This window comes from Rhinatrema bivittatum, chromosome 7 (assembly GCF_901001135.1).
Source record: "Rhinatrema bivittatum chromosome 7, aRhiBiv1.1, whole genome shotgun sequence".
Taxonomy (NCBI): domain Eukaryota; kingdom Metazoa; phylum Chordata; class Amphibia; order Gymnophiona; family Rhinatrematidae; genus Rhinatrema; species Rhinatrema bivittatum.
The window spans coordinates 296,790,962-296,807,336 of NC_042621.1; the positions used below are offsets into that span (position 1 = coordinate 296,790,962).

General features: G+C 47.6%; 1 protein-coding gene across 1 annotated transcript in view; it reads right to left on the reverse strand.

Annotated features, from left to right (window-relative positions):
• Positions 1-7,560: 7,560 nt before the first annotated feature.
• Positions 7,561-16,375, reverse strand: part of ABLIM1 (actin binding LIM protein 1) — a 364,303-nt gene continuing 355,488 nt past the window's right edge. Inside the window, 5 exon segments of the mRNA XM_029610466.1 lie at positions 7,561-9,504; positions 9,507-9,543; positions 11,387-11,467; positions 12,306-12,380; positions 13,704-13,711. Coding sequence (XP_029466326.1) covers positions 9,431-9,504; positions 9,507-9,543; positions 11,387-11,467; positions 12,306-12,380; positions 13,704-13,711 — 275 coding nt within the window. The 3' untranslated portion in view covers positions 7,561-9,430.

Below are 16,375 nucleotides of genomic sequence, written 5' to 3' on the forward strand. Positions count from 1 at the left end.
TATCCCACCTAGGAGCTCGGAAGCCCGTCAGCTTCGCCGTGGCTTCTTTTCGATGAAGAGTTAGATGTGGGTTATGCACTGGCAGGACGAGGTCCCTGGGAGTTTGTGACACGGTGTTGAATCCCTTACAGGGATCCGCATGGACGTTTTCAGTACGGGGGAGAAATCATTCAGTGTTAGCACAAGGCAGGTGAGCGTACGATGGTGACTGAAGACACAACGAAATGCTGGAGCAGTGCGTGGTTTGTTTGGTTGTTGGTGTTGGGTTTGTTTGGTGTTTTTTTTTTTGGGGGGGGGTTATCATTTTGCAAGGCTCGGGGCCTCTGGAACATGCGAGCTACAATCCAGGACTGGCAGAGCGAGGTGGAAGGGTCAGATTTAAAGGGGGCTGTCAGCTTCTTCGCCAGATAAGTCCCAGGCGATGCAGAGAGCTGGTTTAAGTGAGAAGCCTCTCTTTCGCTTCAGCACTTCAGCGAGACATTTGGCAAGACTCTTTGCTTCCAAAGAGCCATGGGAGAATGGAAACCTCTCTCAAGTATTCAGATCTTTGAATGCAATCTAAACAAACCGTAGAAGTGAGTCACGTTCCGCACGGAGAGCACAGCGAACCCAGCAAGCTGCGGTGTTGATAGGGGTGACAGCAGTGACCATTTGGAGCACAGTCTGGGAAGAGGACCTTTCCCCTACTGCCTTGGTGGAGTTATTCTGGTTTCTGTAGTGAAGGGGCCCCTCTAGTGCTGAGCAGAGAGAACTGCACAGGAAGAAAAAGCTTGCACAGCTTAAACGGGCCCCACTTAGGCTGATTACTAGGTTCTGTCTCTGGCAAGAAGATAATTGTTTAGAGTGCCTGAAAAAAAAACTAGCATAAGGTAGGTAATTCTAGTGTCTGTCATTGCCTCCCTCCCACTCACCCATAGCTTATTCTTTGATTTATAGGCAATATACACTTTCACATTAAAAATCAATCAGGGTTTTATCTAAAACACAGGATTGCCCTACCCCTTATCAAGAGTTTAAGTATTCCCTACCAGTTTAACAGCGAATACATCACATAAATTTAAAGGACTAATTTACTCATCCCTACTCCCACAGCAACCTAAACTTAACTAAGAACTCAACAATATTAAGATGAAGACAGCAGTCCAGCAGCGAGATGGGGACTTTCCAGTCTTTTGCACCAAGTGTCACATGTATGATTTTTTTTTACCAGTTTGTGAGAGGTTGTATGTGTGTAGCAGGTGCAAAGAGCTCTCGGAGAATAAGTCAGATCTCTGGAGGCTAGACTGGCAGACCTGGAGGAGCTGAGGCAAACAGAGAGGAATAAAGAGACCTTCAGGGACATAGTAGCCAAGTCCCAGCTCCAGGCTGGCAGCTCTGGTGCTGCCTTGGAGGAGACAGGTCACCTGGTCAGAAAGCATCACCTTGATGTAGTAGGAAGTGATCCTGTAGCAAGGACCTTCAGATCTGCCACGCTTAGTAAGATCGGGCTACAAGATTCCTGTTACTTTGTTTCTCTGACCATATAAACGGCGATTCCTGTAACTTTGCATCCCTGATTATCCATACGGAGATCTGCTTTTATATTGTTGAAGATCTTTTTTGATCTCCTGCTCTGTCCTTCTCAATGCAGCCAGTGTGAAACACAGCCCATTTCAGGGGACTTACAATGTTATAATAACTTGCTCCACCGCTTCAATATGCAAGATATGTCTGCCTGATAATTACGTTGATTGAATAAAACACCTTTACCACTTCAGGCCGGCTCCTGCACCTGTAGATGTTGTATCCATCCCTGACACACCCTTGCTTTCGTGCATTGTTTAAAAATACCATTTTAGAGTTCTGTCCAGATGTATTCCTCACATTAAAAAGGTGGAAGGAAGGCCAAATGACTGCCGGCATGGTGAAAAGGCGAGGTAAAAGAGGCTATTTTAGTCAAAAGTACTTCCTTCAAAAATTGGAAGGATCCATCTGAAGAAAATAGGAAAAAGCATAAACACATTGGCCAGTTAAGTATAAAACACTGAAAAGACAGGCTAAGTGAGAATTTGAAAAAAAGCTGGGCTGTAGATACAAAAACTCATAATGAAAACTTTTAAAAATATATCAAAAGCAGGAAACCTGTGAGGGAGTCAGTTGGACTGTTAGATGATTGAGCGGTTAAAGGAGCACTTAGAGAAAATAAGGCTTAGAGAAAATAAGGCTATCACGAAAGACTAAACAAATTCTTTCCTTCAATGTTACTAATGAGGCTGTTGGAGAGCTACTCATTCTGGAGACAGTTTTCAAGGGCGATGATTCAGATGAACTGAATCAAATCACGGTGAACCTGGAAGATGTAGTAGGCCAGATTGACAAAATGAAGAGCAGCAAATTGCCTGGACCAGATGGTTCTGACAAAGATCTGAAAATTAATTTTTGAGTTATTATGACTCAAATGACTAGTTTGTGACTTACCATTAAAAATATCCATTGTACCTGAAGACTGGAGGGTGGCCAATGTTTAAAAAGGCTCCAGGGGTGACCTGGGAAACCATAGACCAGTGAGCCTGAATTCAGTGTGGGAAAAATCATGGAAACTAATCTAAAAAACAAAATCACAGAACATATAGATAGACATGGTTTAATGGGACACAGCTAGCATGAATTTACCCAAGGGAAGTCTTGCCTCACAAATCTCCTACATTTTTTTTAAAGGGGTTAATAGTGGATAAAGGTGAGCCAGTAGTTTAATGTATTTGGATTTTTATAAGGCATTTGACAAAATCCCACATGAGAGACTCTTAAGAAAATGAAAAAGTCATGGGATAGGAGGCGATGTCCTTTTGTGGATTGCAAACTGATTAAAAGACAGGAAACAGAGAGTAGGATTAAATGGTCAGTTTTCTCAGTGCAGAAAGGTAAACAGTGGAGTGCCTTAGGGATCTGTGTTTGGACCTATGTTTTCAAATATATTTATAAATGATCTGGAAAGGAATACGAGGAGTGAGGGGAACACAAATGGATTGTGATAAATTGCAGGAGGACCTTACAAGACTGGAAGATTGGGCATGCAAATGGCAGATGAAATTTAATGTGGACAAGTGCAAGGTGATGCATATAGGGAAAAGTAACCCATGTTGGGGTAGATATTCATAGCCTACACGGCTAAGTAACTTAGCCAGATAACATTTATCCAGCTAAGTTTCAAGGATATTCGGTGGCACAACTATGCTGTTGAATTTCTGTGTAGAAGTTGCTGCTATTGCAGGTCTAAACTTAGACGGATACAACTTTTCTCTTTTCCAATTGTGTTTTATAAAATTCATTCTATTTATTTATAGACTTATAATTTCATTCTATTTATTTATAGACTTATAAATTCAGTGAGATAACAATTTGCTTTTGTACCACTATTTTATTTTTCCCTTTCATTGTTCCACTGTTCTCTTCCCCCCCCCCCCAGTTAACAAGTTTATTGTAAAGCACTATTGCATATGTTCGTTAACAAGTTTATTGTAAAGTTTATTGTTTATTGTAAATGTTTATTGTTTATTGTAAAGCACTATTGCATATGTTCGTTAACAAGTTTATTGTAAAGTTTATTGTTTATTGTAAAGTTTATTGTAAAGCACTATTGCATATGTTCGTTAACAAGTTTATTGTAAAGTTTGTTTATTGTAAATGTTTATTGTAAAGCACTGTTGCACCTGTTCGTTCAAGTTGGCACAGCTGCAATGTTTCTGTTAATTGTGAACCGATGTGAGGTTACTAAACAAATGTCGGCATATAAAAACTGCAAATAAATAAATAAATAAACTTATCTGGCTAAGTTTTAATATTGCTACTTAGTGGCATAAGTTATCTGGCTAAGTAGTGCCGCCCCAATCGCCCACTGCCCACCCCCAAATTAGCAAGCTAGCCAGATAGATGGATAAGTCACTTATCTGGCTATCTAGTCAACTGTTACACCTGTCGGTCGCAGACGGCTTCGACCACCGTTGCTCATTTCTTTCTTCACAGCTTTGACTCCGTTGGGAAGACTTGCGGTCTCCGCCAGCCATCGCCGGCCTGCCTACCGCTCCCAGGCATCCCTGGACGGCACGGACGCCGCCGACACCATCTTGCCTTTGGAATCCCTTAGGCGCACGTCATGGCGAGAACCTCGGGGGTGTCCCCTCCGGGTGACGTCATTCCTCCAGGACACTTAAGCCGGCTGGTCCTGCCTACCTACGAGTTGGCACGGAGTTCCCTCATTGCTGAATCCGTCTCGCTCAGGCGGATTCAGCTTTGTTCCAGCTCCTGCTTCCTGGCATGAGACATCCCAGGTACCTGCTCCTCAGGGGCCCTCTCCTCGTCTCTGGCTATCCACTCCTTGGAGGGCCTGATGCTCAGGACTTCTGCCTGCCCTGTTCCCCGGGGCTTCCCTGGAACCATCGCTACTCCTGCCGTGAGTACCCCGCTCTGCGAACCACTACCATCTCTACTGAGGACCTCATCGGTGTAGCCCGCTCTGCGGACCACTACCATCTCTACTGAGGACCTCATTGGTGTACCCTGCTCTGTGAACCACTACTTTCTCTACTGAGGACCTCATCATTGTACCCCGCTCTGAGGACCACTACCAGCTCTACTGAGGACCTCATCGGTGTACCCCGCTTTGTGGACCATTACCATCTCTACTGAGGACCCTCTTCGGTGTACCCCACTCTGCAGACCATTACCAACTATACTGAGGTATCCTCCTTGGGTATCCCCCATTCCACAGACCTTGTGGCACCTCTGTGTCTGTGTGATTTTACTTTTGCACCTCCCGCTCCGTGGTACCATCTCACCTCGGCCCAGGGCCCACACACCCACTAATCCTAACATCGACACTTGAGTATAACCGGATACGCAGCAGCCACTAGCTAGCTGAAAAGTCCTACTTATTTGGTTATCCGGCATCTGAATATCGGCCCCCTATAATTACATGATGTTAGTTTCTATATTAGTAGTTACCATCTAGGAAAAATATCTGGGCGTCACAGTGACCAATACATTGAAATCATTAGCTCAGTGTGCTGCGGCAGTCAAAAAACTAACAAAATGTTAGGAATTATCAGGAAGGGAATGGTGAATCAAATGGAGAATGTCATAATGCCTCTGTATTACTTCATGGTGAGACCACACCTTGAATACTGTCTACAATTCTGGTTGCCGCATCTCAAAAAAGATAAGAGTTGTGATGGAAAAGGTTCAGAGAAGGGCAACCAAAATGATAAAGGGGATGGAACTGCTCCCCTATGAGGAAAGGCTAAAGAGGTTAAGACTATTCAACGTGGAGAAAAGATGACCGAGGGGGGATGTGATAGAGGTCTATAAAATCACGAGGACTAGAATGGGTAAATGTGAATCGGTTATTTGCTCTTTCAGATAATACAAGGATTAGGGAGCACTCTATTAAGTTAGCAAGTAGCACATTTAAAACAAAGAAAATTCTTTTTCATTCATTCCACAATTAAGCTCTGGAATTCATTGCCAGAGGATGTGGTTAAGGCAGTTAGCATAGCTGAGTTTAAAAAAAGATTTTTACTATTTCCTGGAGGAGAAGTCCATAAATTGCTATTAATCAAGTTGACTAAAGTTATAGACACTGCTTATTTATTTATTTATTTACTGTGTGGGTATTTTTTCAAGTACTTGTGATCTGGATTGGCCTCTGTTGGAAACAGGATGTTGGGCTTGATGGACCCTCGGTCTGACCTAATATGGCAACATATGTTCTAATGCTGCTGCTTCCAGGCTTACTCAGGCCTCATTTTCTCACACACCAAAGCTGACGTTACTAAGCAGGTCACTGGCTTTCCAATACAGGTACAACTAAGTTCAGAATTGCTTGCTCCCCAAGCCAAATCTCAAGGATGACTGAATTACACTTTTCTTCTACCTAGGGTTGCTGACGATCCTGATGTAGAAGGAGCAGGCTGAGCCAGTCCTGGTTTTACCTTGTTGCATGCTGGGAGATGCAGTGCTGCCTTTGGGAAATCCAAATGACGCCAGCAATGCAATGGTGTAAAATCCAACCTGCATGCATCCACAGGAACTGTTGGGAGATTGAGCTGAGGGTAACGGACATTTTCACTAGCAGGAGGGAGAGAGGACAGGTCCATAATACAAATGTGCATTTCTTATTCCAAACAAGTGCAAATCTACAAGAAAACATTACTGAATGGAGGAGGAGGACAAAGACCATCCAAGGGAGGAGCCAGGCCACACTGATGCAATGAGATTACGAGCTGGCCCAGAAAGAAAAGGTGAAACCGTTACAGTCAGTAGGCAGATATATATTTACAAGAATCAAAGCAGAACCTCTAACAAATCAGCCTGGGCATTTTTCTTTCCAGTTTATGACTTTATTCACACCATTAGCAGACAGCAGTTCATCAAGGTTCACAAGCTGACACAGACTCATTTCGGGTAACTCATCCTCCGGCCGTACCAATGGCTGGTGCTGCTGGGCAGCGTAGCATGGGTGCCGGGGCCCGTGTCCGAGGACGACGGCGAGGAGCTGTGAGGAATCCAGAGAGGAGGAAAGTGCTTGGACCCCCTCAGCTCCTCGGGACGGTCTGCTTAATGTTCCAGTCCTTAAGCCAGGCTCCACACAGCTTAAATGGGAGGAGAAGGGGTTTATTTCAACGGGAGTCCACTCTGGCGGAGGCGAGAGTGGCCCGTGGGGGTTCCCCAGGGCTGCGTACTGGGACCAGGTCTTTTCAATATCGAGGAATCTGAAGGGTAAACTAAGCTCACTTGCAGGTGGGGACAAAAATCTGTAACAGACCAAACAGGCAAGAAGGGGGTGAAAAAAACCCAAAAGGGAACTTGGGGGCGGAATGGGTTTGGAAAATGAGTGTCAGTGCTTCAAAAGTGTAAAATTCGGCACGTGGGCTGCAAAAATCCCTTAGCCAAGTATTAGTTAGAAGGACAAGATCTGGAAACCATCAAACAAGAAAAAGATCCCGGAGTGAGCATCTCAGATGACCTCTAGGTGGCCAAGTCCATGGAATTAAAGGAACTGGCATAGCCAACAAGATCCCGTGTGCATAGGGAAGGAGGAGATGGTAGCGCCCTCATGCAGGTCACTGGCGAGCCCCCTGCTTCGTAAGGACATTGTGAGGGCGCAAGCAGCTCAGAGAAGGACTTCTAAAGCCTACAACAAACTCCATGCAGAGCGGCTTGAGACCCTCAAAATGTTCTCAGCGGAGATGGGGGAATAAGACAGAAGCACTCAAATATCTGACAAGCGGGCGAATGCCTGCTCTCCCGGTGCGCACACCAGCCACTCGCCGGTGCGCGCGATTCAGTATTTAAATTAGGCCCGGCGGTAAAAATGGGCAAAAGGAGGCGCTAGGGACACTAGCGCGTCCCTAGCGCCTCCTTTTGGCCCGGAGCGGCGGCTGTCAGCGGGTTTGACAGCCGACACTCAATTTTGCCAGCGTCGGATCTCGAGCCCGCTGACAGCCACGGGCTCGGAAACCGGACGCCGGCAAAATTGAGCATCCGGTTTTTGAGCCGCCGGCCGACTTCCAATTTTTAAAATTTTTTTTTAACTTTTTTACTCTTCGGGACCTCCGACTTAATTATCGCCATGATATTAAGTCGGAGGGTGCACAGAAAAGCAGTTTTTACTGCTTTTCTGTGCACTTTCCCGGTGCCGGAAGAAATTAACCCCTACCTTTGGGTTGGTGCTAAATTCTGAAAGTAAAATGTGCGGCTTGGCTGCACATTTTACTTTCTGTATCCCGCGCGCATACCTAATAGCGTCCTCAACATGCATTTGCATGTTGAGGACGCTATTAGGTGCCGCAGGTTGGACGCGCGTTTTCCTCCCCTTACTGAATAAGGGGTAAGGGAAAACGCACGTCCAATAGCAGGCTAACAGTGCGCTCTGTACTGTATTGGCCTGAAACTTCAGTAAAATAATGGAAGGTGACATTTTTCATAGAAAAGGGAAATTGAAGGCTAATGGGTCATGATAGGAGGTTGTAAGAAGGAAGGTAAACCCCTGGGAACACCCCCCGCCCCCCAGCAGAGGTAAGGGCAATCAAATCTGTGACCAAATGTAAACACATCTGGGACAGAAACAGAGCACAGTGGTAAGAGTGGGGGGGGAGGGGTGGAGAATAAAAGCCAATGGGGGGAGAGTGGCGGTACGGCTGCATCATCTTCCAAGACGTTTGGGGGTGTCCTGCACTGAGCGGCCCAAATGTTTTGGGCAATGGCCTCGCTAGTTCTAATGGCTGTTTGGTTTACTACAAAGCTTTGTGTCTGGGGGGGGGGGAGGGCTGGTGCTGGATTCAGTGTGGGAGGGAGACGTCTGAGAATGATGCTCGTTATCGTGCAAGAGGTGCCCATGTTACTGCCACTGGAACTCTTCCAAGACCCAGCAAGCAACAAACAGTGCCTCTCGTTGCATAAGAGACCCTACCCGCATCTTAACGTTTTATAAGATGCAGGGCGTACGCCAGCTAGTGAGCAATGGTAAGGCATGAAACATGGAAGTGCTTGACTTTCTGGCGGGCAGCGTGGCAGGGTGGTTACATCACAGAACTCTTGATCTGGGGGAGCTCGGTTCTATTGCCCCCCCCAATCTCCAGCTGTCCTGTCTATACCGTGATTTGCATGGGGCCCTTTCAAACATGAAAAAAATTATTTTCCGTGGTGCCGTGTGCCCTGAGAGTGCCACAGAGATAACGCCGTGATGATGCCAGGGGCTGCCGGAGCCGATCGCCCGGGGTGGGGGCAGTGCGTGCGCAGTGCCGCGTCTCTTGGGGCTGTCCCTGATGGGGAGGGCTGTTCTCACGCAGTTACGGTCCATTAAAATCACTCTGCATGTTCTCGGGCCACGGGGGAGTTACAACAATCTCGGTTCGCTTGCTTGGCTGACATTTAAAAGGAACCAATCTTTTGTTACAAAAAAACCAACCCGGTAAATTAAGAAACTGATGTGCAAAATATTATTAATATTGACTATGTCTGTGTGTGTTTATTTTCTTTGTATATGTATATTTATATATCTCTATATATCTATATGCATATATATACTGTATATTTAATGTTCTTGGAGTGATAGGTTCTTGGTTCTTCTAGGCTTCCTAAGGACACTTTCCGGCTCAACCAATTTCAATCCAATGCCATCAGCACCAAAAATACCAGCAAGAAGGGGCTGCGCCGAGAAGAGGGGGTGCCTGGGAGGTGTCCAAAAATCCCGCCTGCCAGCCAAAACCGTGTCCCAACCTCGGAAGGCGGAAATGTTCGCCCCTGCCGCCTGCTCCCCCTCCCCCTCAAGGCACTGCCTTCCGTCGCCGCAGCGTGAGAGGCCGTTGTCGGCTTTTAAGAAATCCTCCAAGAGAGAAGAGACAGAGGGCTCCCTGTCCGGTTTCCTGTGGCCCGGGAGGTTTTGGTTTCAGCCTCAGAAAAGCCGGGCTCTTTTCTTCATCTCGTTGCGTTTCCAGAGAGGTAACTTGTCAAACTCCTGTATGGGCATCCTGAGATGTCCTGGAAGGCCTCGGGGCTCAGATGGCGCTGTTTAAAAAAAAAAAAAGGGGGAGAAAGAACAGCGGGGTCAGCCGGACGCCACACACTTTCCACCGCAACCCCCAGCTCTTAATGGAGAGCCCGACCCAGCTCAGACGTTCTGGGTAGGGCTGGAGGAATTATTTGGTTTTTCAGACTGACCCTCTCGGGTTTCGACGACTTTGATCCACCTAGAAATGCAGGAGATTGCTGGAGATTTACCCTCACTTCCCCCCACCGTTAAAGCACCTTCTGCGTTTGTCCTATTCCTCCTCGTTTACTGTTTCTGGCACTCCCCCCCCCCCCCCCCCCCCCCACAGGGAGGCTGTTCCATGCGTACGCCACCCTTTTCCTGTGAAGAAAGATTTCGTTTATGCTATTTTTAAGTCCACCCCTTCAGTACTCGGACCATGACCCCTTGCTGTATCCTTGTCCCATTCAGCAAAACATAAAACGCTGGCATATTTTATAAATCATGGCCCAAACTGACTTCTCTGCTACAGGTCAGTACCTTCGCTTCCTTGCTGTCTTTTCATGTCCTACATTGACAATTACTGTATTTTTCGCTCCATGAGACGCACCTAGGATTCAGAGAGGGAAAATTTAAAAAAAAAAAGTTTTTGTGCTAAACCGGCTCTGTTCCCGGGCGTCTGTGCGTCTTATGGAGCAAATCAGGGGAGTGCATAACATTTTTTTTTTCTCCCCATTTTGTTTTCGGGTCTAGGGAGGGCCATTTCGGTCCACTCCCCAGATCAGAAAACTTTTATCTTTCTCTTTCTGTGGGAACCCCCCCATCCCAACCCTTTAAATTAATTAACAACCCCCCACCCTCCTGACCCCCCCCCAAGACTTGCCAAATTAATTTACTACAACCCCCACCCTCCTGACCCCCCCAAGACTTGCCAAATTAATTAATTACAACCCCCACCCTCCTGACCCCCCCAAGACCTGCCAAATAATTTACTACAACCCCCCCACCCTCCTGACCCCCCCAAGACCTGCCAAATTAATTTACTACAACCCCCCCCCAAGACCTGCCAAAATTCCCTGGTGGTCCAGCGGGTTTCCAGGAGCGGTCCGGGAGTGATCTCCTGGACTTGGGCCGTCGGCTGCCAGTAATCAAAATGGCGCTGATGGCCCTTTGCCCTTACTATGTCACTGGGGCCGACCAATGGCAGTGGTAGCCATTGGTCGGCTAAAGGTCTTGGTGGGTCTTGGTGGGTAGCCATTGGTCGGCTAAAGGTCTTGGTGGGGTCAGGAGGGAGGGGGGGTTTTGTTAGATTTTTATTTAGTTTTGTTTTTTTTATATTCGCTCCATAAGACGCACAGACATTTTCCCCCCATTTTTGGGGGGAAAAAAGTGCGTCTTATGGAGCGAAAAATACGGTACTTATGTACAGATACATAGCATCATGCATGTCGCAGATGGACAGAAAGATGGCCAGAGCATCTGAAATGTGGTGGTCAGCTGAGCATCTATTGATGGAAGGAGATGAGAAAAAATCACTTCCTGGGGTGGTCGCTGGCCTCTTTGATTCCTGCTGGGTTGGACAGTTAGACAGATCCTGTACACAATGGATGAATGTGTCTATTGTCAATCTCCTATTCACGGTTCTAAATATCACGCGGTCCCTGGCTCTTGTTGTCCCTTCCCCACCCCAAACACTGGATTTGTCGCTGTGAAAATTTCTTAATTTGCACTCCTCAACATTTGTAAAGGGGACAAAACCTCCTGAAATGCTCAAAGAAGTGAAAGCATGTTAGTTAGCCTGCTCTCTGCCTCTTCCCTCGCCATACCAGGAAAGCAGAAAGACTGGAACTGTGCATGAACCAAGCCAGCATCTCGTCTTACCTCCAGTCTGGTTCTGTCTACATCTTTTAGGATCTTATTGCGGCCTCTGCTGGTGACCATGAGAGCTTCATACGGATAAATCTGTTAGCAGCAAAAGGAAAACACTGCGTTAAGGCCTAGAGCAGGAAGCTATGGTTGATGCGTTTGAAATTCCCATGCAGTGAATTGTGAAAGAAATGCTGTTAACTCAAGAACTCACTCAGTGTACGTCATACGTCAACGGCAGCACAACTGCATAATCAGGCAACAAGGATTTTCTACTGTCAAGATTTTGTGTGCTATGTAAAGATTTAACCCAGCTGACAGTGAGCAAACCCAGCCGAGTACTGAGAGAAGCATTTACTGTCCCAACTCCACTGAACACATAGATGTTCCAGGCTTTCATGAACCCCCCTATGTTTCAGAAACTATTTGGGGCAAGGCTTTTGAATTTTGACAACATTTCCAAAAATCACTTGCATCTTTAAAGGGTTGTTTTTCTCTTTATCCTCTTTCTATCCACTGCTGGGTGTCCAGGGTCATCAGGCGACCATGGACAATCCATGGTGGGCGTGACCTTTTCCTTGGTAGAATATTATACAAGATGTTCTGCACCTCACAGCACCTGATCTTCCCTGGCGATCCCACATCCAGGTACTAGCTGGGCCTGGCCCTGTTTGACTTGCCAGATCTAGTACATGTCGACTCTCTCAGGCCAATGTTGCTGGGGGCTCTTTAAAGGGTACCACAGAGAAAAAACCACAGAAATGGTTGTGCACCAAGCAGCCGTCTGACTGTGATCTTCTATTGGCTGATGAACATTTCTGCTTTTATTTAAATCAGCTAAAGGAAGAACTCAAACCCATAAATTTCTAACTGGGTTCTAAACTGGGTGACCTTTCATAGTCGGTACTCTCTCAGGGGTGTTTCCAACACTTGCCTTAGGCTCCAGCATGTTAGGCATAGACACGCCTCGATCCATTCTCATTACCGGTACATGCTCATCAGGAAGGGACTGCGTGGGATAAACGTCAAGAGACATTCAGTTAACACGAACCAATACTGGAAAGAGGCACTTCAGTGGGAGACACTGGGGAGAACCAAGGGTAGGCAATGTCACTCTTTCTGCCACCTCAGTATGGACACTGAGCTCCCTACTGCTTGAGTAACTGACTAGTAAGACTTCAAACTCAGCCTGAAGCAGAAAGCACCAGAAGCCTCTGAGCAGGAGTCCCAACATCTTTGGGGATTTTTTTACTATGCATTTTTTATCTGACAGTTTCCTTCTGTTCCTATGGCTCTAGGTAAATCAGAGGTATCGTCAATCTTTCTTTGAAAGGGAAAACAGAACTACAAGTCCCATCATGCAATAGGAATTAACCCCAGGACTGGCTATGCCTGTTGGGAGTTGACTTGAGTGAACTGATGGGTTGGAGACAGCCGTTCCAATGTCCCCAAGTGGAGAGGAAAGACAGTGCGTGGCCAAGCGTACAGCGGGGTAAGCTTTTTGCTGCCACTTGGAGCAGTGTAGGGTAAAGGGCAGAAACCATGGTAACGAAAAGTCTTCAATCCGAATGAAATACTAAGCAAGCCACAACCAAGCCCTCTGCCTGCCACGTGACCCGAATGGAGCAAGCGGATCGGCTAATGCTGCTCACCCAGTTAAGCCAATCATGCAGCGATGCAGCAGGGTGCAATCCCGAGCCTTCCTCTAGCTTCCAGTTAGGCTGCAGTGCGCAGACTGGCACACGCTGGCCTGCTTCTTTTTTTATTTTGCTTGAACTGTTTAAACTTATAAACTCTTGATAGGTACAGTATACACATGTAACTCAGTTTTCTGATTAGCAAGTATTTCAAAGCAACAAGAGAGTTGCTGGCCTGGCTCTTAAAGTTTGCCCTTGGGATAAAATTCCCCCGGGCCTCTCTTTTTCCCCCACCACACGTTTTTGTTTGCACGAAATTTTCTGCTGATTTTGGGGGGTTTTTTTGTCCTTCTGGAAATTTAATCTTTGGACAAAAGATGTGTCATTTCAACACAAACTGACCTGCTGGGTTTCACACCTTGTTTTTATCCGATTCCTAAATCTGTGGCCCCTATGTCCCTCCCTCTTTCATTGTGTCATAGGCTACGGACGCCACTCAAAGTGCCTCGGATTACCAGGACGACCTTTGGATACACGCATTTATGCCAGAGTTTAAAAGGTTCCGGTGCTTTCTTTGACAAACCATATACAAATGTCTATGCATTAAATTCTTGTCTGCAGACTGCAATCTGAATGGGACACTTAACACCTTCCAAGCTCTGCTCTAAAGAAATTAAAAATGAAATGAATCTTACCTGAAAATCTGAAAAGCAAGCCATAGAAAAAAAAAAAAAAGAAAATCAGGGTACAAAGATACCATAAATACAAGATCTCGTCATAGCAAACCCCTTTATAACACAACTTGCACACAGAAAACAGCAATTACAGTGTTAGATCGGCTGATCAAATTCTGTTATGAAACCTGTCATCTTTAGAACGAATGCATTAGCTGTGCGTGCCCTCTTGGTTTTAAGTTTTCATCACATACCCTTCTGGGGTTTATCACCCTACTTTAATCAAGAAATAAAATCTGCAAGTCTACAACTCCCACAATGTTTGGAGCAGTAAAACCAGGCCTGACTCCCAAGTTTTCTGATGGATTGAAGGGAGGTAGTTAGTGACCCAGCACAGCCTGAAGGGGAATTCTCTGTGCTGCAGCAGCTGAGCAGTGATGTCAGCTATTTCCAGCTGCTAGACCCTTATAGGAAAAGTGGGTGCGGAAGGAAACCTAGTCAGAACAGAAAAAAAGAATACTCTCGAAGCATTATAGCGGATGGGCTCTGAATCCCTGTGCACATCCCCTGATCCCTCCACTCCTAGAGGTGACAGGCTCTGTATCCCTGCGTCCATCCCCTGATCCCTCCAGTCCTACAGGTGACAGGCTCTGTATCCCTGCGCCCATCCCCTGATCCCTCCAGTCCTAGAGGTGACAGCTCTGTATCCCTGCGCCAATCCCCTGATCCCTCCAGTCCTAGACGTGACAGGCTCTGTATCCCTGCGCCCATCCCCTGATCCCTCCAGTCCTAGAGGTGACAGCTCTGTATCCCTGCGCCAATCCCCTGATCCCTCCAGTCCTAGACGTGACAGGCTCTGTATCCCTGCGCCCATCCCCTGATCCCTCCAGTCCTAGACGTGACAGGCTCTGTATCCCTGCGCCCGTCCCCTGATCCCTCCAGTCCTAGACGTGACAGGCTCTGTATCCCTGCGCCCATCCCCTGATCCCTCCAGTCCTAGAGGTGACAGCTCTGTATCCCTGCGCCCGTCCCCTGATCCCTCCAGTCCTAGACGTGACAGGCTCTGTATCCCTGCGCCCGTCCCCTGATCCCTCCAGTCCTAGAGGTGGCAGGCTCTGTATCCCTGCGCCCGTCCCCTGATCCCTCCAGTCCTAGAGGTGGCAGGCTCTGTATCCCTGCGCCCGTCCCCTGATCCCTCCAGTCCTAGACGTGACAGGCTCTGTATCCCTGCGCCCGTCCCCTGATCCCTCCAGTCCTAGAGGTGACAGGCTCTGTATCCCTGCGCCCATCCCCTGATCCCTCCAGTCCTAGACGTGACAGGCTCTGTATCCCTGCTCCCATCTCCTGAGCCCTCCAGTCCTAGAGGTGACAGGCTCTGTATCCCTGCTCCCATCCCCTGATCCCTCCAGTCCTAGAGGTGACAGGCTCTGTATCCCTGCTCCCATCCCCTGCTCCCTCCAGTCCTAGAGGTGACAGGCTCTGAATCCCTGCGCCCATCCCCTGATCCCTCCAGTCCTAGAGGTGACAGGCTCTGTATCCCTGCGCCCATCCCCTGATCCCTCCAGTCCTAGAGGTGACAGGCTCTGTATCCCTGCGCCCATCCCCTGATCCCTCCAGTCCTAGAGGTGACAGGCTCTGTATCCCTGCTCCCTTCCCCTGATCCCTCCAGTCCTAGAAGTGACAGGCTCTGTATCCCTGCTCCCTTCCCCTGATCCCTCCAGTCCTAGAGGTGACAGGCTCTGTATCCCTGCTCCCATCCCCTGAGCCCTCCAGTCCTAGAGGTGACAGGCTCTGTATCCCTGCTCCCATCCCCTGAGCCCTCCAGTCCTAGAGGTGACAGGCTCTGTATCCCTGCTCCCATCCCCTGATCCCGCCAGTCCTAGAGGTGACAGGCTCTGTATCCCTGCTCCCATCCCCTGATCCCTCCAGTCCTAGAGGTGACAGGCTCTGTATCCCTGCTCCCATCCCCTGATCCCTCCAGTCCTAGAGGTGACAGGCTCTGTATCCCTGCTCCCATCCCCTGAGCCCTCCAGTCCTAGAGGTGACAGGCTCTGTATCCCTGCTCCCATCCCCTGATCCCTCCAGTCCTAGAGGTGACAGGCTCTGTATCCCTGCTCCCATCCCCTGATCCCTCCAGTCCTAGAGGTGACAGGCTATGTATCCCCGTGCCCATCCCCCGTGTCCTCCAGTTCAATCTACAACTCCCTGTCCAGTCAGATGGGCACTCTCATCGCACTGGACACTCAAGAGTTCCATATTCAGAAGCATTTAGATGGATAACCTAGAATCTATCCAGCTAAATGAATATTTGGGCACTTAGTTGGCTCTTATTAATTGGATAACATAAGGGTATTCCAGGGAGGAGTTATGTTAGCTGGTTAAGTTATTCGGCTAATAATGCTGATATTCAGAGTTAGCTGGATAACTTATCAGGCTTAGGGGACTATTTACTAAAGGATTCCCCCATCTGGACCTATGGGAATGATGCTTAGTAAATGGTCCCCTAAGTCTGATCAGGCCAAAGAGCTGTCCTAAAATTAGCCAGCTCCCTTTAAGATATTCAGCTATATTCAATAGCGCAGCTGCTATCCAGACAGTGACTGAATACAGACCTCTAAATTCCCTTTACAGATAAGAATGGGAAAATAAGTGCGGGAGCTTGCTGGGCAGACTGGATGGGCCGATTGGTCTTT